At 40.9% G+C, this 27,490-nt stretch overlaps 1 protein-coding gene across 2 annotated transcripts in view; it reads right to left on the bottom strand.

Annotated features, from left to right (window-relative positions):
• Positions 1-27,490, bottom strand: part of FGF13 (fibroblast growth factor 13) — a 476,517-nt gene that overhangs the window by 166,413 nt on the left and 282,614 nt on the right. Inside the window, exon 3 of one of the 2 annotated variants that reach the window (XM_078065334.1) lies at positions 20,958-21,125. The exons of the other annotated variant lie outside the window; for it this stretch is intronic. Coding sequence (XP_077921460.1) covers positions 20,958-21,125 — 168 coding nt within the window. The remainder of the gene's footprint in view (positions 1-20,957; positions 21,126-27,490) is intronic. 2 annotated transcript variants of the gene reach the window in all.

The raw sequence follows: 27,490 nt of genomic DNA, 5'->3' as shown, positions 1-27,490 counted from the left end.
TCAATAATAGCATCCAGAGCCCTGCGCTAAACTCAGTTCCCTGCTGGCAGTCAAACTCACATCAGGATGGTTGTTTGGCTTCTTAGACAGGGAGTTTCTAACTCCTCGGGGAATGAAGAAATTGGTCATGCTGGACCAACCTGTGAGAGATTCTAGAAGACGTGACCCCCAATGGTGGTTCTCACAGAGCAGGTGAGAACATTTACAGAAGTAGTACCTAAATGAAAAGTTTTGCCTGATTGAAAAGCAATCCATCCTCTCGGTCCCTGTCAGTTCAGCTTTCTGATTTATAAAGATCCTTTCTAGAAGATCACGATATCTGTCCTTTCTTAAATATTTGGCTGTACCCTTTCCCACAGGACTTTAATACTATAATTCTTCAGAGTTTCAGGATGATTCACCCGATGCATTAGGTACTCTTGGGAATGAGTTTGGTACTTTGGAAAATCTCTCTTTGAGGCTAAATGAATACCATTAGACAACGTATGTCTATAATGTACTAACAGCACTCAGGTAGTCTAAAAGTTGACACGCCCCTTAAATGCCTAATTCATTTCCCTACAAGTCATTTATAGTGTTCCAACAAAATCCATCCAAAATGAAACCAAAGAATGGTGCCTTTTCACAGAATAAAAAACCTAAGAGCACAGGTCTACAGCACAGATTTCTCAAGCGGTAAAAGGAGAGATATTTCCTGTGAATGGTAATATTTCACGAACTATTCTAGTCATGAAAGCCTCTTCATGATACACCAACTATGCAGAAACAAGAAAATCAGATCCAAAGAACGCTGCTAAGGGAAGGAATCAAACTACACAGCCCAGGCCAGCTATTCCTTACTTTATCTAATAAAATGGTTTGATCTTGGAAAGTTGTGTAGAATTCAATGCTTACTTAAATATATTTTTCAAAGGCCCTACAAATCAATCTTGCAGCGGATGCATTAGTAAAATGAATAATTACTCCCATTTACCTCCTCTATAAATTCCAGTGCTCAAATAGTAATACTTAAAGTGGGATTTACTTATGACCAGGAGACCCTAGCTCAATAGCTATATACCATGAGCAACTTCTATTTCAAGATGGGCATTATGGCTCTAAACTGGTATACTGGTATATTAATGCATAGTAAACTGAAAGACAAGCCCTAAGCTTGTGACACATGGAATCGTACCATGGGGGTGTATATGTGATGTATAGCCTTCTCTATGTGAGATTGTACTTCCTGTTTAATTGGCTACACTTTAAAATTCAGCTGCTATCAAAGGAAGTCTGCCAGCTACCCGAGTGTGTTGTGATATTAAAAGAACTTGTGTACATGCTAGAAAGTAACATTGAATACCAACCACCTGGAAGCTTCCAGTGAACAGACTGACATGTTCTATGGTCCTGGTGGCCTGATTGCAGTGACTGCAACTTCATAGCACCTGGCTATTGAAGGACTCCCTTGAAGTGAAAGACAGTGGAAGAATGGTAAGGGTTGTCATTAAAGAGAAGATAGCAAAGAAAAAATGAAGATGGCACGAACAAAAGAGTTTTCATTGGACGGAGGTACTTTGTAATTGCAAAAAAAAAAAAAAACAACCCAATTTCATATGCATAAAATAAGAATGATACAGGACTCTTCAGAGTCTTTAATATTCTAACGCGCAGTGCAAATCTCCAGGGCAGGGATGTGGCAAGCAGCTGTTACTCAATTTTTACTCTTGGGACCTTTCCTAGGGGAGCATTTCATGTGGGTAACATATTTGTTGCTATAAAGACAATTTTAATAACAATAAGAATAACCAGCATTTATTAAGTGCAAGAGTATATGTGAAACTCAGGAACCAGTCTAGAAGCACGCACAAGGTGTGTCCCATTAAATAGTTTAGGACAGTGGCTACAAACTGATGAGGGCTCTGAAGGTCCATTTATCCATGACAATGGCTGGATTGGCTTAAGGATGGCCTGATGTGTTAAAAGACCCACAGCTGAACCTTCATTATCTTTAACAATAATAAAATAGTTCAGCTTTACCGATCACTTGCTACGTTTCAGGCACTATGGTCAATCAATCCTCAAGACAGCCCCATAGTGTCAATCCCATTATTGTTTCTATTTTCCCCTGATCTGCCCCAATCACCCAGCAGTGTCAGAGAGGTCAGAGTGAAAGCCAGGTTTGCTCCACAATGAGTTCTGTGTTCCTTCCATTCCCCTACAGCTATGGGTCATGAACACACTGGTGAACACCCTGGTGAAGACAAAATGGAGGACCTGCAGGATGTCATGTACAGTGGTTTATGCTGTAGTTAATTGCACCCAGCAGAAGGCATTAGGAGAAAATGATACATATGAGTGGATTCTCACAGCAGAGAATTAAAAATTAAAAAAAAAATACAATCAGCAATCCAAATGTTTTTAACCCAAAGTAACCTGCAAGCAAATTCTATGTGGAGTCTAATTGCCTTGATAAAGTAATCTATCTATTGTTCAGTCTGCATTTTAAAATTTCCATTAAGGTAAAACAGCACTCAAGAGACAGACATTATTGTACAACACATTCTGTGAAAGCCTCTTGCTAGTAAGACAAACATGCCCTTAACAGTATCGTGTAACACATAGTATTTTCCAATACTGAGAAGTATCCTTTCGTGCATCGAGAGATAACAGAAGGTTCTGTTTATTTGATATGCCATGCTGCCTCATCTCTAAAACAGTAGCACTGTAGTCTTCAATGGAGAAGTGTGTACTGGGCACCTACTATGTGCCAGGAAGAAGACATAGGTCCTGCCCTCTCTGGGAAGACAAAACCCTTTATTCAGAGGCAGGCGGTAATAAGACCTAACATGGAGGGAAATTGATAAGGAGAGACTGATTCCAAGATGGTCTCAGGCTGGGAGTGTTGGGAATAGATCTGGGAAAGCAAATGCTGAAGTTGGATTTGAGCAAGGCTTTTAAGAATTTTGAATGGGACCGACTTCGAATTTACAGTGATGAGCTGTGTTGTCCACAGTAAAAGAAAACTGAAAGACCATAAGTTTAAAAACAAAAAGTCCAGAAATGAAGATACTCAAGTCAGATCTGCTATTTATGGACAAACGGATTTGAATGCATATGTATGCAGCTACTATCTTTAGAGCTAATAAGAGATTTACCAAGGCGGTGTTTTATGTGTCTAGTACAGCTATTACTCTAGAGTAAATTATTTTGTATATAGAAAATATACATTTAAATGTAGTCACATCTTAATCAACAGATGGAGGACCTGACATATCAAGAGATCAGTTTAGATACTTGTAGTTCAAAATTCAAATCAAATTGTATTTTTAAGCACCTACTAGTTTCCCTAGTTCTGCCTTACCTAAACTCTCTGAGCCTCAGTTACCTGGGGTATGAAATTGGGATAAAATACCTACATTAAAGGACTGATATAGAGAACAGAGACACTTGACATGGTATTTGGCCTGGATGGGCCTTCAAATAAATAGCTGGTATGGTGATTGCTGCTAATGGGCCAATGTGAGGTGCTGGGGACCGGGGTGAGGAGAGGTAAGATACAGAGCCTGCCATGAGGTGATGTTCCACAAGGTTCTCTCATTTCCAATCAAATTGGCATATCACTCTGGTTTTCTAACCATTCCTTAAACTTCTGTCTCCTAAACCACCAGCAGTCAGAACAGTTGTAGGAGTATCAGAGAGGTGTGGCGCTCTTGTTCTATGGATGACAGGTTATCATCTAAAAGAAAACTGGGTTATTTGGAAAACTCTAAAATTTAGTTAGATGAATAAATGTCCCACCATTGTACCTAATGCCCACCCAGAATTAGTTTACACACTGGGAGGAGAAGGGTTGTTAGGCAGCTTCCAGCAGAAATCGGCAAACGTGGGAATAGATGGATGGTAAAATGTGATGTGCATGTACTTCTACTTCTCCACAGGGGAAACTGTAATGAAACAATGGGTTTGAAATGAAACCAGGAAAGAGAACTGAAAGAATACCTGGCTACTTTCAGAACAGAGCCACTCCCGCACCTCTTACATATTCTCACCATATGTCCGGAAGAGAAGGAAGGGCATGTAAGAAGCATAAATGCCAGGACAGCCCCAAGAGGAGGGATGGTAAGTTGACGAGTGATGTGAAGTTTGGTGCCTGTGATTCTGAGCCAGGGAATAGAGGTGTGAAGTCCAGTGACTGGCGTGCTATGCTGGTCTACCAACCAACCAACCAACCAACCAACCATTCTCTCTTGTTTCCAGCTTCTCATTGTCTGTGGTGAAGGGGTCCTCTTTGCTCCAAAGCACTTCTCCACAAAAGGGTACATATTGGGGGTTCTTCACATCAGGGCCATGACCGCATTAGGTCCCTGAAGTCCAGTTTAGAGGAACTAAAGGGAGGAGTGAAAAGGTCACCAAAGGTAAAGCACGCTTACCTCCTAGTCCTCCTCAAGGTGGGCCCTGAAAGCCTCCCTTGTGGAGAAAGCAGAATACAGCTTAGGCAAGACACCTGGGTTTGAACCTCAATTCCCCCATTTTCTAATGGTGTGGTATTGGGCAAGTTAGTTAGCTAATGTGATCATATGAATTAATTTTTGAAATGAAGACAGTCAAGCCCTCAGAAAATGTTACTCTTCCCCATCCCCACCCCAGCCCATGCCTAGGCTTTACTCTTCTTAAAGCTAGCCCAGAATCAAGATTACCAGTTTCAGCAAGAATCTGGAAAAGGAGAAGCCCATGGCCATCACCATATGGACCACGAAGCGCCCTAGCTTTTGATCAGTGAATGGCCCATATGAAGGTAGCAAACATTTGAAACTTATGAAGTCATACTTCGACAATATCTATTAGTCCAACTTCCATTCTGACTATGCATAAATCTGTTATGAAACTTAGTAACATATTGATTCTTATTTTATACATCTGAGATATTTAAAACAAGAAGAAAAATCAGTACATATTCAATCTATTTTTGTTTTTCATTTTACAGAAAAAGATATGGAGGCCCAAGGAAGGAATGGATCTTGTCCAAAGTTACATAACCCACCAGGGGCACTTTACTATGATAAGGGAATAAAAGCAAAGCTAAAAAACAGGAACCAGATAAACCACAAATGCTTTTGAAAAAAATTAAATTGGCTGAGAGGTAAATTTAATTCTGTTCTTTGACTGTCCTTCAGAATACTAATTTTTCTGAACTTTGATGAGTTTAATTTTTGTATATCCCCTAAAATATTATGCAAGGCTTCACAAAACTCCTTTTTTCCTGATCTCATGTTTGTTGCTGTAAGGGAACCAAGAGGATAAAGGGAAAAGTTGATAGTATACTTTTAGGGTTGTTTTAAGGACCCCGAGGGAAGCAACTAGCCCAGTGCAGCAAATGTTAGTTGAGTCTTACCGGTTAGATTTAATGCTCAAAACTTTTGAATTTTCAACTAGATATAAAAACATGTAAAAGAAAATATTTAGGGATACTTTCACCTCTGCTCATCATCAGCTCTGCTGAAGAGAGTGGACTGAACAGAAGCTTTCTAAAAGGACCACAATGAAAAGAACTTCCTGAAGTAGGCTGTAGTTGAGCCTGGACACTTTACACAACCTGATTTACATTACTTTTTATATATGACTGTAAATTCACAGAAGGCAGGAGCTCTGTCATACTGCTCCAGATGTCTTAGAGGAGACACAAGGAGAAACCAAGTAGGTACTCATTAAATGACCGTGGAATGATTAATTTAGCCAGAGGCCTAAGTTTTCTTATACCAAATAAATGCATTGCATTTTACTGGAGAGTCTTATAAATACTTTAGATAGCCTGAAAAGCTTTTGGAGAGGTGGGGGAAAGACTGGGAGGGGTAAGGCAGAATTTGGATTAAGTTCTCCAAGGAAGGAGAACATTGGTGGCAATTAAACAAAAGCCTTTCGACTGGCTCTTAAAGAAAGAGTAATTTGTAGACCATATCTTTCTTATTTACATAGTTGGTATATAGCCAAGTGGTTCTTCATGGGGGGGATTCTCCCCTTATGGAATATTTGGCAATGTCAACAGATAGTTTTTGTCACAACTCTGGGGGATGATACTAGCATCCAGTGTGTGGAGCCCAGGAGAGCCCCTGAAGACAAAGAATTATCTGGTCCAAAAGTCAGGAGTGCCAAGGTTGAGAATCCCTATTCCAGCTCAACACAGGGCCTGGGATGACATGACTGAATAAAAAATAGTTATGTCAACTACTTCTTATAGCAGGAAAGAAGCATTAATAAATGTGCCCACTGGGTTTAAGTTCTCACTTGGTTTCCCATGTTAATTTGGTAACATTTTTAATCCAATGTTATTCGTTGCCAAGTATTGGATGTGTTGGCTGATTTGTTTAGATCTTCCATATAGAAAAAATTAGGCACCAGTGCACAAGGATGATAAATACTACTGCTTGGAGGACTCTAGGGGTGCAGGTCCATTTCTGATTTTCCCAGTGTTCACTCCTCTAGAGCCAGCAGGAATGGTACTGAACAGGAGAGAAGACAAAGTTCACATTATGTGTTAAATCGAACCTTCTTCCCCCTCTGTGCACAGACATCTTCCTCTTCAAAGCCCTTTCTCGGGGCCAGCAGACAGGTGAGAAAAGGATGACAGGCATCAAATGGTTTGACAAGCCATAGGAATATAGAGTCTCCTTGGTTAGCCTCCTTGTTCCACTACTGAGACCCCACCTACATTTTACGGTACAGGTTGCTGTCTCAGCACAGATTAAATTGAGACACAGTCAGCAAGGAAAGTCGCAATGGATAGGCTAAGGACAAAATTGAATGTTGTTAGGGGTAGGTGTGTGAATGCAGTATTTTCTACAATGACATTTTCCTGTCTTGGTAAAAAGGGTACTGAACAAAAAGAGTTCAGCAGCTGTAGCCTCTGATCTTAGTTTAGAAATGGGTAGCAGCCTAATGTAGTCTTAATTAAGGGGTGATCCAAGTCCAAGGCTTCCTTCAAAATGAATTTTTTTTTTCCCAAAACCCTCTGGACCAGCTTGCACTATGAAAAGTTAATTAATTTTTTATTTTCTCATCCTAAAAATACAAAGCTTCTTTTGACTCTTTAGAAGCCACGGAGGAAGACTTATTTGACCTTGGACAAGGGGACACCCTATAGAGAAAACTGCCATCCAATTTTGCATGGGAAGTCAACATTTCCTTGGGATCCAAATTCGCAAATCCTAGGTGAGAACTCAGCTCAAATATATAGGCTTGATATCATATTGTCAACAGTTTTTCACCACAAAACTGTGTATTTGTTCTTTCTAAACACTAGCTCTTTGATTCAGCAAGAAACCTTCACCGCTAGACAAAGAATCAATTTCCATAGTCTAGCAAAAGCGCACGTTTGTGAAGTTGGCAGAACACTTGCTTTATTGGAAACTCACATAATGTCATCCTTGATTGCAGCATATTAATACAACTCCAAAGAATACCTGTTTTTAAATACTGAACTCAAGAGGCAATTTGCTTTTCATTTGAATTCCCAGTGGTCCAATATTTTTAGGCTATTAAAAAATATTGAGCAAACTTAACTATGTTAAAAAGGACAAACAACAAAAGAATAAATCAGTCTTGGCAAAGACTTAAAGCTTTAGATGCATTATGGAGAAGAAAAATCAATGACATCTTTACAAAGACCTACTGCTGAAGGAATAACAGGTACTACATGATTCCTCATCACTCCATCCTATCAGGACTCATTCTAACCAAGTGCACGTCAGTGATTTAGGCCAGTTATTTACTATCGTGAGAGAAGTGGAGAGATACCTGTTCTATACTGAAATGAATTGGGCCACAAAGTCTAGATGTTAAAAGGGATATATGAGAGGCTTGGGGCGCCTGGGTGGCTTAGGTGGTTAAGCATCCGGCTCTTGATTTCGGCTCAGGTCATGAGCTCAGGCTGGTAAGATAGAGCCCTGTGTCCATCCTAGAGCAGCAGAACCTATACATGGCCTTTAGCAGACCTAGCCAACCTACAGATATGAGAAAGAAGACATCTGTTCCTGTCTTAAGCCACTATGTTTTAGGGTGACTTAAAATGCAAAGAGCTAACTGATAGACTAGGTCAAAGTCTGCCTTCCCTTCCAGTCTTTCCTCCCTGAGGGCAGAGAGAGTGCCCCCATTCAATGCTGTGCCTAATAACCAGCAAAATTTCTGGCTTGTATAAGACAAGAAGTTTCTATTGGCAAATATATCAATTCTGCTAATGGTGACTGGAAGCGTTGTCAGTCATTCGCTGCCTAGAATTAGGGCAAATGACTGGTCGAAGTCAGAATATCAGAATTGCTTATTTGAAGAAGTACCTAATGGTAAATGTTACTGAGTATTTACTGTTGGCAGACACCACTAGGCCTGTGGCATCTATTTAATAAAGCTCTATTCTGTAGGGATGACATAAAGGATGTATGTTTAAATGGAGCCCTGACTGGGAAGGGAGAGAGACCTCTTTTAAAACACCACTAACTGCTCCCAAAGAAAAAGCTGCACTAGAATAAAAGGTTCCCAAACTATCCTGATTTGCTTCGGGGATTTTTTTCCCCCCCTCCCTCAGTAAATATTCTGCATATAGTTAGCCAATTATCCACTAAGTGAATAGTTAACCATGCATGCCAATTAGAAATTTACTGAATCAGTTCATGAACCTTCTAACATGGATCCAAAATGCTATCTTCTCGGAGAAAAATCAAGTGATTATAGAGGAAAGGTGGCAGAAGAAGGAACAAAAGAGAAAAGTTATTGGCTGGCAGTTTCCATTACCCCTACTTTTTGAAATGCCCTTTGTTCTTTCCTTGTTGCATGAAAAGAAGGAGATTTTGTTCACAGCCTGAGGCAGCCTGCTAGACAAATGGCCTCGCTGTATGAATGGCCTGCTTGAGTCCACATTATCCCACAGAGGTCTGTGATTAGGCTGCACATTGCTGGGCTGGCTGTCTTCTAGAAAGGGCTCCAGTAGAGGGACCATGTGAGCTCTACTACTTGTCTGTCTGTGTTTTTCTTAATAAGCTATTTTAACTCGAGATGTGCATATGTGTGTGTGCGTGTGCTCACACCTTCTTTGAATGGCAACTAGCCACCACAAAGGGCATATTTCACTTGTCCCAGCGTGTTGTGTTTCTGGAAGGGGCAAAGGCAATAGGGCTACCATAAGGACAACGGCAAATTTCTGATAGAGTTGAACCCTGGAGACAGCTCTGCACCTGATCCAGGGGAAGTCCCCTGTGCTCACACCAGGAGAGAGGGACAGAAGGAGCAAATAACCCCATTATAGACATGTCTGTCCCTAGAATCTCCCTGTATTTGCAGACAGACTACCCTAAAAAGGGGGCCACCTTTGGTGCACATGATTGCTCTACTCTAAGGTGGTCACAAAAATCCAGTGTCAGAATGGAACCTCTGAGTTCCCACTGGGAGTGCTCAAAGATGGATGACCTCAAAATAGGCTTTATCTGTGTGGATCCCACCTCAGAAACACGGCACTCCCAGAACTGTACATCACCCCTTCTCTTTTCTTGGGGAGGAGGCTCATAGCAGAACTAGTTAAGGCTGCTTCAAGGTCTAGCGGCTCCATGAGGAAAACTATGGCTTTGAAGCATTATTTCATTTAAGGAAGTACTACAGGAAAAATGGCCTACAGTTAGTAGATGTCGATATAGGGAACAAAGGACAAGAACGTGTGACAAGTCCAATAGCACTGTTATGGCGCTGTATGGTAACAGATGGCAGCTACACTTGTGGTGAGCACAACATAATGTATAGAGTTGTCAAATCACTATGTTGTACACCTGAACCTAATGTAACATTGTGTGTCAATTATACTTCAATAACACTAAATAAGAAGTCAAGGGGATGAAAAGTATAGCATGGGAAACATAGTCAATAATATTGTAGTAACATGCAGTGACAGACGGTGACTATCCCTATTGTAGTAAGCACTGAGTAATGTATAGAACTGTTGATTCCCCATGTTGTACACCTGAAATTAATATAACACTGCCTGTCAGCTACACTTCAGTTAAAAAAATAAGTTCCAGGAGGAAAGAATAGAGTGCATGAAAGATTATCCAAATCCAAAGAAATAAAGGCAGTGAAATTTCAAAAAAAAATTAAAAACAAGAAACATGTGACAAATCTCAAGGATGCTGCTTTAACCCTTGGCCTGCTGCTTAGACCAGCATTCAAGCCAGGATGTGGAGAAACACACGAGACGTCTCTCAAAGGATGCACTGGGTAAGTGCACTCTGCTGAGAAGTTAAAGACAGTTCTATAGTTTTCTTCCGAACAGCACCTGTCACCAGCAGTGGATAGGATGGTGCTGAGCTCTCTTCTCATGCCTTGCACCTGAAAGGGGGAGTCAGGGGTCGTGGTACAGGACAAGCTGAGGCAGCACAATGGAGAAGAGACCAACCAGGCTTGGGAGCGAAACAGACTTGGCTTCAAATCCCAATTAAGATACTTATTAGTTGTATGACTTTGAGCAAGTGATTGTATATGTCTGCACTCCAGTTTCCCCCATTATGTCCTCAAGATTGATGACACCTACCTCATAGGTTGGGAAGATTAACAATAATAAACCTCAAGTGCCTGGCACATAAAAGATGCTAAAAATTGATAGCTAAGCATCTAACCAAAGCACAGTATAGAATGTCCTGCACAGAATATATCACACAAATTCCTGAGACCTTCTTCTTCATGCTTCTGGAGGGAAATGGACCATTTCATGAAATCTCATTCCTTGTGAAAGTCACACAGAACACTATCTTGACAGTGACCCAACCCAGTTTGGCAGGACTTTTTCTTCAAGTGCCTTAAGTCAGTACTCACTTTGAAATGCAGGTTTTATTATCCAGGGACTTAGGTCAACAGATATTTTGTGAGACAACGTTCTGAGGTGGGAGATCAGTTGGCCTGAGGGGATTAAGATCTGGCCTGCGGCTAAATAAATGTACACCAGCACAGTGAATAAATCCGAATTCTGATACTGCAGAGTGTAAAGCATTTTGACCAAATCAAATTTGATGAGAATTTGCCCTGTAAACATATTAAAGTTAAATCTGGCTGCTTCTCTTCTCTCTGAGGAACAAGGCACCTTTTAAATCTATCGTTTCTCTGACAGCGGGCCCAAGGTCCCTCGTGCTTACTTAGTATATCCAGCAATTTGTCTCAATAAGCGGATACTGGAGTAACTGGAGAACAAAATGGAAGATGTTTCTAGGTTCAGCCTTGTTATGGGATACAGTCTCTTGTAATTGAGAGACCATGGTCTTGGGAGTGAGACAGGCCGCATTTGAGTATCGGCTCTACCACTGTTCACTCAGGTGACACTGGACAAGTTATTTCACTTCTCGGACTCTTGGTTTCCTCATCCATATTATGGATGGATTTTTCCATCTCTCCATATTATGGAGAGAAAAAAAATACCTACTTGCCTCCAAGGACTGTTGTGAGAATAAAGATAGTGTTAGGTAAAATGCTTGGCACATAGTAAATTCTGGATAATTGTCAATTACTGTTTTTATTATCATTTACCTTAGGCAAGAGAGTAGGGTTCCAACAAGTGATGAAAGAGAATTCATTGCTAATATCCAGACCTCTAGGTAACACCTAATCTTATGGAACTGGGGAAATGCTCAGAGCAAGTCTTAATAACATTCCTGTCAATGGTGGCAATTTTATTGAGCTGAGAAAAAAATTAAGCAATAGAATCAGCTGTTCAATACTTAGAAAAGACCCTTCCTCTTTTCTAACATTATAGGTGAAGAGTATCTCCTAGCTTAAAGAAAGGAGATTAGGCAAGTAACCTGTTCATGTTTGTTTTTTTCTTCCCTAAGGACAGTTTTATTGCATTCAAACTGAATTTAGCTCTTCACTAATCACTCGACTCTTTTTTGTGTGTCCTAGATGATGTCATCACCCCCTTGAAGGTAAGGGACATTTCACCCACTTCTTTTGTGTGCCACCCCATCCAACTCTAGGCCCACAGAATTAACAAATACCTCCTGAGTCCCTTCCACTTAAGGCAGCTCCTTCCTGTGGCATAGCTTGGGAATGGAGTATGGGCAGCATTCTAGTCCTTTCAACCTAACATATCTCCTCTGCACTAAAATTGCCGTTAGACGATAAACTCATGTGTAAGGCAAGAGGGTGAACACTGAGCATACACAAGCAGCCATGGAGGGAAAAGGACATGGGCTTCAGAGGCCAGAAAAACCAGATTCAAATCAAGTCCTGTCATTTATGAGGGAAGTGTCTGTATGGAGAAGCAGCTAAGGGGAACTGTGTTCTTTCCCTTCCTCTGTGAGGATCTGGTCTTCCAGCCAACGTACGCTTGTCGCTTCCAAAGTTGGATGGGCTTGAAGGATGACCTGGAGTTGTTCCAAGAATATATATCTTAAAATAGCTGAGGCTCGTAAGTAGAAATATGCCAGCACATGGGTGCAAGCGGACATGTGATTGTGATGTGTTGGAGTGAGTGCGGATATCAGCTGTGAAGCAAGACAAGGGTAAGTGTTGATAAAATGCAGGATGTTATACCTCTTGTTCCGCACTTTCCCGTGGGCATCATTCAAGCTGTGTATTCTGGAGCACACTAAGAAATGCCGTAGAGTATAACAAATGAATACAAATCAGTGTAGTATACAGTGCTAGGGAGGATTTAGAAACATGGATAGCAATTAAAGTCTCCTGATCGTGTCAAAGTCAGTTTCACATACATGCTGCTGTCATAATTTTATGCCGCAGGAGCTGGTGATGTCCACTTGATAAGAGGGCAATGTCTCAATGACGACAGCCTCTGGTGCAACTCAGAGACAGACACCCAGCTCATGAGCAGTTTGAGCCAACTTTTGCGATCTCACTGAGAGCAGGAGCAATCAAGCAAAGAAGTAATAGTACTTTTCTGGCATATTGATACACTCTTCTCCTTCTCCATCTTCTCTTCTTCAGGTACACTCATACGTGGTCCTGAGAAACTCTTCCACCCACATTTGCAAGCTGAATCATAGTTTGAGAAGACACATGTTGCAACAATTGCTTGCAAGAAAGGATGTTGGTCACAAGGTGGCAGATTACCACGCTCCTATGGAGAAGCCTGATTATTTTTCTAAAAGCACAGAGCGGCAAAGAGGAAAGGGAACTTCAGAAAGGGGTGTGTGCTGATAATGAAGCAGCAGAAAGAGAAATCAAGGAATCGATCCCAATTACAACTGCACCAAAAGCTATCAGATACCTAGGAATAACCCCAACCAAAGAGGTAAAAGATCTATACTCTGATCCTCAAAAAAAAAAAAAAAAATCTATACTCTGAAAACTATAAAACACTGATGAAAGCAATAGAAGATGACACAAAGAAATGGAAAAACATTCAACGCTTATGGATTGGAAGAACAAATATTGCTAAAATGTCTATACTACCCAAAGCAATCTATATATTTAATGCAGTCCCTATCAAAATACCACCAGCATTTTTCACAGAGCTGGAATAAGCAATCCTAAAATTTGTACGGAACCACAAAAGACCCCGAATAGCCAAAGCAATCTTGAAAAAGAAAAGCAAAGCTGGAGGCATCACAATTCCAGACTTCAAGTTATATTACAATCAAGACAGCATGGTCCTGGCATAAAAACAGACACATAGATCAACGGAACAGAACAGAGAGCCCAGAAGTGGACCCACAACTATACGGTCAATGAATCTTCAACAAAACAGGAAAGAATGTCCAATGCGAAAAAGACAGTCTCTTCAATAAATGGTTTTGGGAAAACTGGACAGCCACATGCAGAAGAATGAAACTGAACCACTTTCTTATACCACACACAAAAATAGACTCAAAATGGATGAAAGACCTCAATGTGAGACAGGAAACCATCAAAATCCCAGAGGAGAACACAGGCAGCAACCTCTTTGGCCTTGGCCACAGCAACTTCTTCCTAGATATGTCTCCTGAGGCAAAGGAAACAAAAGCAAAAATAAACTATCGGACCTCATCAAAATAAAAACTTCTCACAGCAAAGGGAACAATCAACAGAAAGGGGTGTGTGTGAGTACGCATGCATGTGTGCGCACGCGTGTGTGTTGAGAATGATGGATACCTTACATGGCCACAAGTTCTAAAGGTCATGTAAGTGCTGCCTCTTCAGCAGTGCCCTCTCATCACAGGGCACCTCCTAAAGAGGCCCATGCAATCAGCATGATAAGAATTTTGAATTGACAGTTGACATCACACACCAGACCTTATGCCAAGGTGATTTTTTCCTAAGGCAGGGATCCCAACCCTGTTAGCACATTAGAATTACCTGGGGAGTTTTTAAAAACTACCTCTGCCATGAGAGATTTTGTAGGGCTTTTGTTTGGACAAGTTATTGGTTAGATGGTTGGTTTTGCTCTGATGTGGGGCTCAGGCATCAATATTATCCCAAAGGTCCTCAGGTGATTCCAGCGTGTTGCCAAGGTTGAGAATCATCTAAGTAATCGAAAGCAGTGTCACTCAAAGCATGTCCACAGACTTAGCGCTGATCTATGAACTCTGTCACTGAGCAGATTTTTTATTTCGTTCAACTGGCATTATTTTTCACAGCAAGACAGCAAGACTTTCTTGATGAAGCAAGCAGTGCATTGATTTACATTCTGGCAAAAGCTCCTTTTCTCATCACTGACTTGTAACTAATAATTTCAGACCCAGCACTGATCCGTGGAACCACACTTTGAGGAGCACTTCCCTAAAGATAGTGGGGGGGGGCAGAGGGATAGAGAACAACATCCATTTCCAAAGTGTATTACTTGTCAAAGCCCAGCTGTGATGGGGGATACCCTGATGCTCCATGGAGCCAGCATGGCGTTTCCCAACGTGTATTTGTGGGACATTGATAGGTGCTATGAACAAAAAGCGTTTGGTAGCTGGAAGATGTTTACCACTGAATTGCCCGAAGTCAGATTCCTGATCTGTACGACTCCTCAAAACTTTTAATATACTCTTATGAATCGAGACTCTCTAAGAGCGATGTGGAGTTTAGGAAACATGCATTTGACCATAGATTCTATCTTTTCACATAGATATATGATCAATGTTTCATGAAACATAATTTGGAAAATACCGATCTGCCTATTATTTAGGAACATGTGAAAGAGAGTATAGTTAGTGTCCACGTTCTCTTCAACCAGGCAAGCAAGTTATCCTTTAAAACCAAAGACAGAGTGAAAAGTAGAGCAGAGGCAACAGCAGATTCCTGTGTATCTCCTGAACACAGGGAGTCCTCCATACATTCGGGTTGGGCTTGATTTGGGGAAAGAGCTGAAAGGCATTCAGGCTATGCCTTTTTGCACAAGGAACGTAGCCTACCTGGGTCCTATCATGTTGGGTCAGAATGGCATCTTTTCTTAAGTGGTTTATCAACTGGCTGCGAAGAGAAACAAACAAACAAGAGGAGCTGCTGAGCTCTCAGAGCCTCAAAAGCCATATACTATCATACTATACTACCATTACTCAGAAGTAATAGCTTGGAAGGGGGCAGTACCCATATGGATGGATGAGGTTTTCAAGTATCGGCACTTAGATTTTTCACTTTTTTTTTTTAAGTCAAAATCATCACCATACACTGTCATTCATCCGATGGACCTTTCAGAGCATTTTCCCAGAGCAGTGTTATTTTAAACATAAGAATCTTGAAACGGGTTATCAGCGTTGGCGTCATACAGGAGAAATATCTGCCTTTGATATTAGCCAAGGGAAACTTCAGGAAAATGTCACTTCCAGCTCGACGGAAACACCTAGGCTCAAGTAAGAAGGGAGGCCTGTTGCTTTAAAAAGTGGATCATATTTTCTAGGAATGAATGGTTGTTAGTTTCTACTGTAAAGGCCAGCCTGGAGACTGAGTTGAGATGCATATAACTAAAAAGAGAATAATAAATGCCCATCCTGGACTGAAATTGAATTACTGGCTGTTAAGTATACTTCCTTGATCGAATTATGAGTTTTCCAGAGAGTAGAAACTATCCCCAAAATATGATTTAATTTTGTTTGCTGCCGTAGGTGGGAAATAGGACACAAGAGAGAATGTGACATTACTAGTCTCCTAATATTTTAGGACATAAGTCGTCTATTAAGAAATAGCTGACATGCAACCGAGAGAAACACATTTGAATACTTTCTGGGGAGAGGATAGTGTTTACTCATTACTAATCACCAAGGCCTTCAGATTTCCGGCTTTAATTTGTTTTCAATTTGGACCAGTTCTAAAATCTTTCTTGTGACTCTGCAATTAAGCTGCCATTTGCTTCAATGAGCAAAGAAAACTCTCTGGTGTCGTTTTGCAATCCTTCAGGTAATACATCAAAGGCAAGGTGACCCTAAGTCATAGTTACTTTGAAATTAAAAGATTAAGAATAAAGTCTTTTGTCTCTTCAGAGCCACCCAAACATATGGCTCCATGTTTTTCTAATAAAGTAAGAATAACCCTTCAGTTCTCATCCTCAAGGGGACAGATATGGAACCCAGGCACATCCTTTCTGAAAGTCAAGAAATTTTCAAGGTGTTAAGCATCAGAGGTTGCTTCGTTTTTATCAAACTATTAATTCAAATAGTATTAGACCCATTTTTCTCAAAAGGCTCATTATTATTCAAATGAGGAAGAAACACAACATAGTTGAAGAAAAAGTAAGGATGATAATAAAGACATTTCCCTTGGCATGTTCCTCAATATTCTTCTACTTTCTTCCTCTCCTACCATTTAGGCAAGACTGGTGATATTCACGGGGACATGTTCTCTTTCCGGTGTAAAGAGCAACGGTCGTTGGCGCTAGTTACAAATATGCCCCCTTAACATTTGGCACATATTTTTGCTTTCTTTTGGTTGGTAAAAGCTGCCATACTTCATCACCACTCGGGAGCCCAGATTCTCTTCTCCTCCAACCAAAGTCACTATGTTGGATGCCTCTCTGAATTAAAAGGTTATAGAAGTCCTGAGGGAGATGGAACATATATATATATATATATATATACACACACATATATATGCATATATATATATATATATATAAAATCACATGAAAACAGGGCTGTAAGAAAAAGGCCAAATGCTTGATCAAAAGACAGTGGGTGACAAACCCCCGAGCTCTGTAATATTCTCCTATATTGTGTTAACTCCTTCAAATTTACTATTATAATCAGAATTTTTAATCCTAAAAGTGAATGCTGGAAATCCATGATTTCTTTTTCTCAGTACATTTTCAACAGTATCGAATCGCAAGCATATATATCTTGGTGTGATGCTTTTGAGCAATCTTCAAACATCAGTAAAAGTCCGATGACTGGCTCTCAGGAGTTACTCGAAATCAGTGGTTTCATTTTGGCCCACATGACAATGAAAGAAAAGAATCAAGCTACAAGGATTGTATTTTCCCTTCTCAAAAGTCTCCTGGAACAGTAAGAAGGAAGGTTTTGGTAACAGCTTCCACTCTCCGTGTGGCTTTCTTATAACAAAGAACGTTGCTGGTACAGGGCCACATTAGACTCTCAGATACTTGTATGTGCGTCTTCAGCCAAATTCCAGTACTCACATAAGATTACATCATAAGTGGTTTTTATGGAAATTATCATATCACTGAAAATCACAAGCATTTGGAACAGATTAAAGAACTTATTTTGGAATTGGCTGCTCAGAAATAGAAACCTGCTTTTGGCAAAGTGTAATGTGGCTTTAGTGTATCCTGAAAATGCCAGTGGGACAGTTCCATCCTTCAATGTATTGTTTCACATGGCTTCTGAGGGCCCCGGACGTGATACAAAAACACCTTTTAAAAGACAGGTGACTGTGAACTGTAAGTAAATAAATGATCTGTAGCAAATCTCAGGTGGCCATAAACTATGGGGATAATCTGGCCTGCACAAAGACACCACTGATCAAATGAAGCACCAAGACTCCGTCTGTAATAATACAAAAATAGTTGGTCGATTTTTATCAATTCAGTAAGAAGAAAATTAACTGCAACTTTATCATAATACACATAAAAGCTCTTTGACCTAATTTCATCATATCTAAAACTTACCCAATTCAAACTTTTAGTTTCCTCCCAAATTTCAATGAAGTTTTCATTTTTCACTTGAGGGTTATGTCAAAACCACCTCATTAGAAGAGGTCATCCTGTCCATTGCGTTCACATGCGGTGGAACTGGTGGGCATCCACAGCCAAGGTCAGTTAAGGTCTCATGCTTTGGCCCAGAAACCATGAGAGGAACTCTCTTCAAAAATGCTTCACGTGAGAATAGAATGTTTCCAAGTGTGGCTATAGTTTAGAATTAAGATTCTATATGTAATCGAGAGGCCTTTTATTTCTACTAACTGCAGTAATATGTTACAGCAACGGTAAGAGAAAACTAAAGACTGTACTTTACTGCATTTAAAAACCAGTCTTGCAAACATCTTCCAGGTTGCCACAATGACCACCGAAGCCTTCCCAAACCTGCGGTTACTTCACTGCCCGGAAATGAGGAGCTTTGGTATCCTACCTGAAGTAGTTAATTTCTCAGCACAGTTTCCTTATTTATCCTAGATCTCTTCCACAGCATCACTGCTTTCGCCCTGTCTAGGGTCCTTTGGACCCTGCTAATTTGTACAGAGATCAAGGGTTTTCATTTCAAGGTCTGGTTTTGCCATTAACTTCTGGGATCTTGTATGAAGGGGGGTACAGGAAAATTGTAAGCCGTATTATTCAAATGGTATTCCAGAAAGCCTGCAATGAGTCTAACACTATTTACGAATAATCCATAGGAACAAGGAGGGAAATATTAGCTTCGCTATTCCAGAGGACCTGGAAGGAGAGCGAGATAAGGAAAATCTTCAATCTGAGAGAAGACAATGCCCATCATCAAAGCGTACAAATGAAAGGATGACAGTCACATGAAGCATGATGGCAGCCACTCAACGGGTGGATGAAATGACAGATTAAAAACTATCCAAACCTTGTATCAGCAGTTTGACCGCTACCCATTCTCTAAAGAATTCTTCATATCTGAAAACATTCGTAACAGTATACACAGTACGCTCCAGGTGATACTTGGAAAATTCATAGGTCCTGACAAAATTGTATGCAATAAGAAAAGGGATGGGGGTTTAAATTTAGGTTATTCAACTGTATTTTTCTTAAATCTGAGTACTGTTAAAATAATTTGAAGTAACTTTCTAAACTGATTGCTTGACTGAATTTAAGCCAGGTGCTTCTTAAACTGCTGCTTTTTCTTCCTCTAACCAAATTTGGTTTTCTAGGCTTATGTGCAAGTAGAAAAGCGGTACAGTATCTGTAACACATATATTTAATTATGTTATATGTGTTTAATATATATGACTAGATAATAAACGGTATATATCTATAACACAGATACTGGTTTTATGTGTGTGTGTATTTGCAAGTATATGTAATTTTAGAGAAAATAAAGCAGAAAATATTGGAATGCATTATAAGTAGTAAAGTAATTGTCACTGGTTGAAAGTTTTTGTTTCGTTGAAGCTTAAGGTCAAGTCAGTATCCTCTCTACCAAACCACCAAAGGATTCATTTTACTCACTTTAAAGGGTCACCATCTACATCTCCAGATGAGTTAAGTGTTGACATCAGAACTCATCCCCAAATTAGACAGTTTGGATATCAAAGCACGGGTAGAAACAAATGCAAATATTCTATTCTATTGCTGAAACATACGTGAACATCGAAAAATGTACGCTTCTCCTTTTCTGCCAATGAACACTTAAAACTCTATTTGGAAGTGAGGAGAAGGGGGGCTTGGAGATGTAAAAAATTGATTCCAGAACCCTGGACCAGAGTCAATTTGGAGTAGTTTCCTTATACACCAAACTTGACACAGAACACGTGGCAGTTCTTTCTAGGTCAGAAAGACAGTTGTAAGGCAGATACCCATAATGTTGCAAAAGGGCGACTCGAAACAGGAACAAAGTCGCTTTTAGAAATCATCCCAGAGCCATTTATGCAAAAGTGTACACCAACAGCCCAAGGACAGGTGCATTTTGTCACTTCTGATGTTATTCACTAGTAAACCGCGTCACCAGTATTTGATGTGGAGGGCACACAGGCTGATTCACAATAAGTAATTAGCATACACAGTAGGCTTTTTGAATGTCACTTTGCAAGTTGAAATGTACACAAATGGCAAAGAGCTGACCACATTTTGTGATGTGAAAAATGCCCCTGTTTGATACATGCAAAAAAGTGGGGGAAATGTCTGAAAACTCTCTCTAGACAGACGCGGTACTTTAGAGAGAGATTTGTAGCGGAGATTTTAGAGAGAGATTGGTAGCACGGATGGTGATGAACACGCTATTGACCTCAGTTTAAAGTACCGGCAAGTAGAATTTTCCAAACCTGTACTCGAGCTGCAAAGAAAGACAAACTACTCAGAGTTTCCTTGAGGCATGCATTTCACTATGGCAAAGTGCAACGGGGCGTGCATTACATGGGACGTCAGGGCCTGCTTCAGCGGACTAAGGAGATCATGAGCATTCTTCAAGCACAATGCAGAAGCTTTATGGAGTGGAGGAGAGTCAGAGAATTTGGAATCATCTTCTCATTATGTCACTTTAGAAGTGTCATTCCTCAGCCGACTGCTGTGTCAGGAATGCAAGGTGATGGGAACAGACTTGGCCAGATGTCGGCTACAGGAGCAAGCAACTTTGGCAGCCAAAATGGGGCAACGTAAGGACAGCAGCTGAAACCGGTTCCGCTGTGAGAAGCAGGAGGCTGCTCCGCGCTGGGCCCGAGATGACTGTATTATACAGTGTTCCATCTGAGGCTGCATAACACATTCACCGGCGAGCCAGGGGCCTCCTAATGCTGTCAGGGGCCGAACGACACACAGCACACCAGAGGGCAACGCACAGTCAAAAAGAAAGAGAAAGAAAGAAGAATGAGAGAACACAAGCAAAAACACGCGTCCGTTGTGCACAAACCTTCGGGCTCTGTGTTTTCTTTGTGGTGTACTTGCTTCAGCGGGCAGCAGAAGATTTCGTGACACTTAGCACGAAAGGGGGACTCTTTTTTCTTTAATTCCGCAGATTGGATGGAATCTTGCCGTAACATAATGTATTCCTGTGTGCCAGGGGGGGCGTCATCCAGAACTGTGGTCACCACATAACAAAATGAACTCAAGTTAGAGCTTCATGAAGGCAGCGAGCGTCTCTAATCACATCTACTCCCCGGGAAGACTAAAGAAACAACATTCCTAAGAAAAGTTTCAAAGAAAAACATTTACTAGCTTGCTGATGTTATTTTGAGGGGCTGACTTTAAAATAATGAAGTCCTGGGAATAGCTTACTCGACTACATAGACGTCTGTTGCTAGTATAACGATAATTTAAGGGCGCGAAGCACAATAAAACACTTTAATACCAATAACCATATTGTATCTAAATAAACACCAAGTAGCGCTCACACGTTTCAATTTAAGATATGATAGAAATATTTGCAGGTTGAACTGGCCGAGGTCCACCAATTATCAGTATATTCGTTGATGTTTCTTTCCATGGTCTGCTCCCCCAGAAGAACCTGACTTTAGCGCAACATATACCCAGTCAGACCAAAGATTCAAGGGCGTTGCTCTTTAATCTTTGATTTTCAAAGAGAACTGGGGCTGTTGCAGATAGTCTTCAGATATTCAGGACCCCTTAATGAGGACAAGAAATTCTACTTGCGAGCCTCACAATCAACCCTGGATCTGGATCAAAGACCTACCTGGTTGAACAGTGGGAGAGCGGGACCTGGTTCACCAAAATTGCCCTGAGATAGATCCCAAGCCCCTCTCAGCTAGCTCACCTTTTCTTTCCAGACCCTTTCTGCATTTCCTAAGCAAGACTCTGAATGTCTAGCGCTTTCTCCCTGCAAAAACACGTGGTCTGATTTTAAAGGGTCCCCACCGCAACATTCTTCAGCCTGAAAACCACCCACCAAGCGGGGGGGGGGGGGGGGAGAGGTGCAAATTTGATCTGCATTTGCAGAAAAAACAGGGAACTGACCCCAGAATTGATTTTTTTTTTTCTCTTTCACACCCTTCCCAATGAGGCCATTGCATTTTGCCAGGAGTGAGTCAGTGCCTCTAAAGCTGTGATTAATGGCATGCTGACTCATGCTACTCCCCCAAATGCATACACTTAGCATGCATTTAGAAGGACCCGTACCACCAGCAACCTTCTTATCAGGAGAATAACACTGTGGTGTTTGTAAAATATAAACAGCTTATGGTTGAAATTTGGTGGGACCTGAAGCTTCTGTGTTTGGCAAAACATTCCCAGCTCATTGGCTGGGATTTTAATGACCTTTAAGAACTATCTTTCATGTTGTGGTTAAAAAAAAAAAAAAAAAAGGTATAAAAACCAACAAAACTTTTAAATTAGCATTATGAGTTTAGAACAAGTTCTTGATGGATGGCTTGTATGTGGAATTGTTGTCTTCCTTTATAAGTCATTAAATTATGCAAGAAGGTGATGAATATTTTAGTCAGCTCTCTATTTTCCTCTAGCATTCAGCAGCAGTAATCAAAAATATTATATAGGCACCCCATCACAGTTTTTCCTGGCAGAGAGTCCCCTTCATCTACTAGGAATATGACTATAACTCCATAGAATCTCGTTGTGAAATGCACATCTTTGCTAGCAACAGCTGCTATTCAAAACATTTGCAACCATTTCCTGCTATGAGCAGAGAGTTAGGATAATACAGACACTTATCAAATTCCAGCATCACAGCTGAAGACCAATTCTGGTTTTACCACCCAAAATATTTAAAGAAAACCTCCTAAACTTGGAACTCTTTTAAAAAAGAAACTCCCATGATTACCTAGAAGGTAAGAAATTCCATTTTCACACACTGTGTATAAGAAACATATTTTAAGATGAAAGGACAATTGGAGGATTAAGAAGAAAAGAACAACTTTTTGATAATACATAGGGAAGCTGTCATTCAGAAGCACTTGATAAACATCAGGAAATTGTCTTCCACTCTCATTTTTCAATACCAACAATGACGTCACAAATGGGCATTTCTGGAGATTAATGGCGGACTGTAGCTAATAGCCTTTTGCTGACTCTCTAGCCATCAGCTTTTCCCAGCTGGTCATTAATTCCCAGAAAATGCCTTGCGCTGCCATCATTACTGTTTAATTAGATACAACTGGTTATCTGTAACATACAACAAAATTCTAATAAGTGCGACATGCTGACCAATACAAGAACCAGCCCCCAAATTCATCATGATGGGGAAAGCACGAAGGTCACAAAAGTGCAGGATAATTGCTTTCCACAAAATTCTCTCTCCTGTTCTTTCTTCAAATTGAATTCAGCAAGTGCAAAAGGTGCCAAGATGAGAGCATTTAAGGAGCCATGTGAGTAATAACCACAGGCATAGAACATTTCCTTGGAAATTGTGAACATCTGGGAGTTAACGGCTCAGCTTTGGGTCTCAGGCTGTCTCTACTCAATGCCCCGAACATCAGTCAGTTCAGGCAAAACAGAAAAAAAGCCAACCTATCAATAGCTTGGTGTCATACTGACACAAGAGCTAGAAACACTGTGGACTTTTCAACCAGAAGTGACATTGTATAGGCAACACCTCACTTGGGTCTATAAAATTTCTGAACTTGAGGATATTCTACGTGAAAAATTAAAACTATTATATCAAATCCATTTATTCCCAGGGCTCCCTCAGCTAAGACAGGGGCGCTATGTGCAATGGCAGCAACCGGAATGGCAGGGGACTTCCCACAGGACCCCAGCACTAGAGCAGGTGGGCACCTTAATTCTACTCTAAAAGAGGGATGAGGATGCAAATCTTTCAAGGAGTATTAGCTCTACAAAAGGGAGAGGAGGCTGGTAAAGTAGCCAGCTCATCAAAACAGGAAAAAAGAATGTGATTCTTCTTTCCCCGGCTTAGTCCAATGTTTCTGCCATTTTTCTCCTTCTAGTGCATTCCCTTCTTGCACATGACCTCTATCCTCTGAAAACTACTCCTCCTTCTGTTCATTTGAGCCATTTGTCCACATTTATGCAAAGACTCCTGCTGCCCTCCCCAACAATAGATTTATACAATCTCGGAGGGAGACAAACGACTCCAGTGATTGGGAAGACAGTGGATTTACAACGAAGCCTCCTCCAGTTTTAGAGGCCCAACTTGACTCTTCCAGACAAATAAGACGGTAAGAGTGGCTCATGGTTGATTTCTGGACCGTGAGGCCCCATGCTCTGAGGAAGGTTGCTGAGCCCCACGACAACGGCTACCGAGGGGTAGGGCTCTGCTGGGAAATTGCACCCACATAGTCAGTGCCCTTGGCCTTGATCACCCAGCCCGCCTCCTTGGGATTGCAAAGTCCCACAGGAGTGATCAAGAGTTGGGAGAAGACAAGTGCACACATGCAAATCCACACATCCAGACACGCAGACACTGGCAGGTGGCATACTCAGACATGGAGGTGACAAGAATAAGTGACTTTAGGGGGGAGGGTGATTGTTATTAGCACAATTTATGAAAGAACTAGGGCCTGTTATAAAAGGTGTTCTATTGACTAACCGTTTAGGTGGGCAAGCGTGCATCAGGAATTGGTTTCCCAATGGCAGCACTGGATTGGCACTAAACCATCCCCACTCTCCTCTGGATCTCTCGGTAATCGCCAAAATCAAGGACAGGGGTAGCGGGGGCAGTTATGGCAAGGGAAGGGGGTTTAAGTCAAAGCCTGATGACCTCACCTAAGCTACTCATGTTCACAGAGATACAGTATTCCCTTTTCCAACTAGACATGGAGAAAGCAACAATCTATAGCAAAACTTAATCACCGATAAAAAATCATCCCAATGTAATGTACCTTTTAAATGTGTTTTTAATTAATGAAGTTAACATTTATCCCTATTTTTTTTAAAAAAATCCAGTTGTTTTACTCTATAACTTTTACCAATAAATATAACAGTGGCTACATCAAACAGCTACGCAAATATTTAGTAGTATCACAAACACTACAACGTCGTCCTCCATGTCATTCCAAACAAAATTTCTTTAGAGATTATTAAGTGCAACCCCTTTGTCTTAAAACATAAGGAAAATAAAGCTCAGGAAGGGGACGTACCTTGACAAGTCACAGAGTTATTGGAAAAGCCCAGCCTGGAAGCCAGGATTTTAGTGTGTTTACCAGCAAATCTAAAGTAAGACTGCTTTGTACACTGTATATTAAAAAGGGATTGGGCTCTTCAGTACGACTTAGCTTAAAAGATTACCCCTGCCCCCAACAAAGTTTTCTTTCTTCATCCAAAGATGGAAAAGCAACCAGAGACAGCCTAGGAAACTATTTAGACAATGCCACGTAGGCACCTGCCCCCTCACCACGTCACTGTGATTCGCAAGGTTTGCTGGCTTCAAGCTGGAAGCAGTTAACAAGCCCTCAATTATTTGATGATGCTGTTTTTTGCTTTCAAATGAACTCTTCACAGAGATGACTCAACATACTTAATTAATGATACATGATTTTAAATCAAAGCGAATCTGAGATCACCAGGACAATGGAAATGAAATGATTGGAACTACCAAAGTTATTCGACATGTATTAGTGACTCCAAGAAGCAAACACATAAAAACACCTATGAATCAGAAAATGTGGCAAAATACACACATTATCAAATGTCCTCACATAATGAGAAAAAAGTGAGAAGAAAATCGAGTAATTGGAGCAAATTACCCTTCCATGTCACTGGGCACCTGTCATGCTGAAAAGTACATTCAACCACAGGGTGAGTTACCTCAAGACCTCCATTTTGCCTTCTGGCTAACTGACTGTTACTTATCTGTATATGATATTTAAGCTTTACTGCCATAGTGGATACGATCAAGATGGCAGGTTTAAATGTAAACGAGTAACTTAAGTAATTCACTTAACAGAATCGAATACTAATGATCAACATAAAAACAACTTTAAAACACTTCTAGAAATTTCAGTTACCTTCTTCTTTACAACCTCCCCCATCTCCATTCAGCGCCCTCAACCACGATTAGGACTTCCTCCAAATTTTGTTTGTTCCGGCTCTTTTGTTCTTCCCATGGTAGAATGAAATGCAGACTCTCTATCATGGTAGGCATTTTCCTGCCTGAAGGCCTTATACTTGCTGTTCACTATGACTCCCCCTTTATGTTCTTCCAGGTTCTACTTAAATGTCACCTCCTCAGACATGTCTTCTCAGCTACCTTAGGTAGGTCTGTACTTGTCACAACTATAATTTTTATTTATTTGTTATTTTTTTAAAGATTTTATTTATTCATTTGAGACACAGAGATACAGAGAGAGAGAGAAAAAAAAAGCATGAGCAGGGAGAGAGGCAGAGGCAGAGGGAGAAGCAGGCTCCTCGCTGAGCCAGGAGCCCGATGTGGGGCTCGATCCCAGGACCCTGGGATCATGACCTGAGCTGAAGGCAGACGCTTAACCATCTGAGCCACCCAGGCGCCCCATCACAACTATAATTTTTATTTTTTTTTATTATTTTTTTTAAAGATTTTATTTATTTGCAAGAGAGAGAATGAGAGACAGAGAGCATGAGAGGGAGGAGGGTCAGAGGGAGAAGCAGACTCCCTGCTGAGCAGGGAGCCCGATGTGGGACTCGATCCCAGGACTCCAGGATCATGACCTGAGCCAAAGGCAGTCGCCTAACCAACTGAGCCACCCAGGCGCCCACAACTATAATTTTTAAATGCATGTATGCATGCACATATGCATGTGTCTCGTCTCATTCTCCCCACAAGAATACAAACTCTCTCAAGCAGGAACATTATTTGTCTCATTTATCACTCTATAGCTTTTTGGTTATCATTATAAGCTTTTACTGAAAAGTTAGGTTGATGATTATTTTCATTATTTTATTTATTTTAATTTTATTTTATTTAATTATTTAATTATTTTCATCAATTATACCATGTAATTATTTTCATATATCTTTCATATGTCTTTCCTCCACAATTTGAATGTAAGCTCCCAGAGGGCAAGAACCATGTCTTTTGGTATCATCTTTGCTTTCCCTAATGGCCCACAATGTTTTGCACATGGTAGCTTTGCATGCATAAGATCACTCCCCTCTAAGGATAATCATGCCTACCCTGAAAGCGTGTGCTAAGAAGAAGGGTTCATAAATGGAAGGGGTTCAGCACATTGCCTGGCCGTTGGCAGGCACACAGTGGTAGCAGCCATGGAAGAAATGCTATCTGGGACGGAGATGACACTGTTGAGCACTACACTCTGGTAGTTAGGAAACCAGGATCCCCCACTCTGACTCACCACTGACCTTCTGGGTGACCTCTGAGCCTCAATCTTCCCATTTCAAAAATAAGTGATGGGTACTAGGCCAAGGTTTCTCAACATTGGCACTTTTGACATTTGGGGCTAGATAATTCTTTGTTTTGAGAGGCTGTTCTGTGCACCAAAGGATGTTTAGCAGCATCCCTGGCCTCTACCACACTAGGTG

This window comes from Halichoerus grypus, chromosome X (assembly GCF_964656455.1).
Source record: "Halichoerus grypus chromosome X, mHalGry1.hap1.1, whole genome shotgun sequence".
Taxonomy (NCBI): Eukaryota; Metazoa; Chordata; class Mammalia; order Carnivora; family Phocidae; genus Halichoerus; species Halichoerus grypus.
This window is presented reverse-complemented; position numbering and strand designations above follow the sequence as displayed.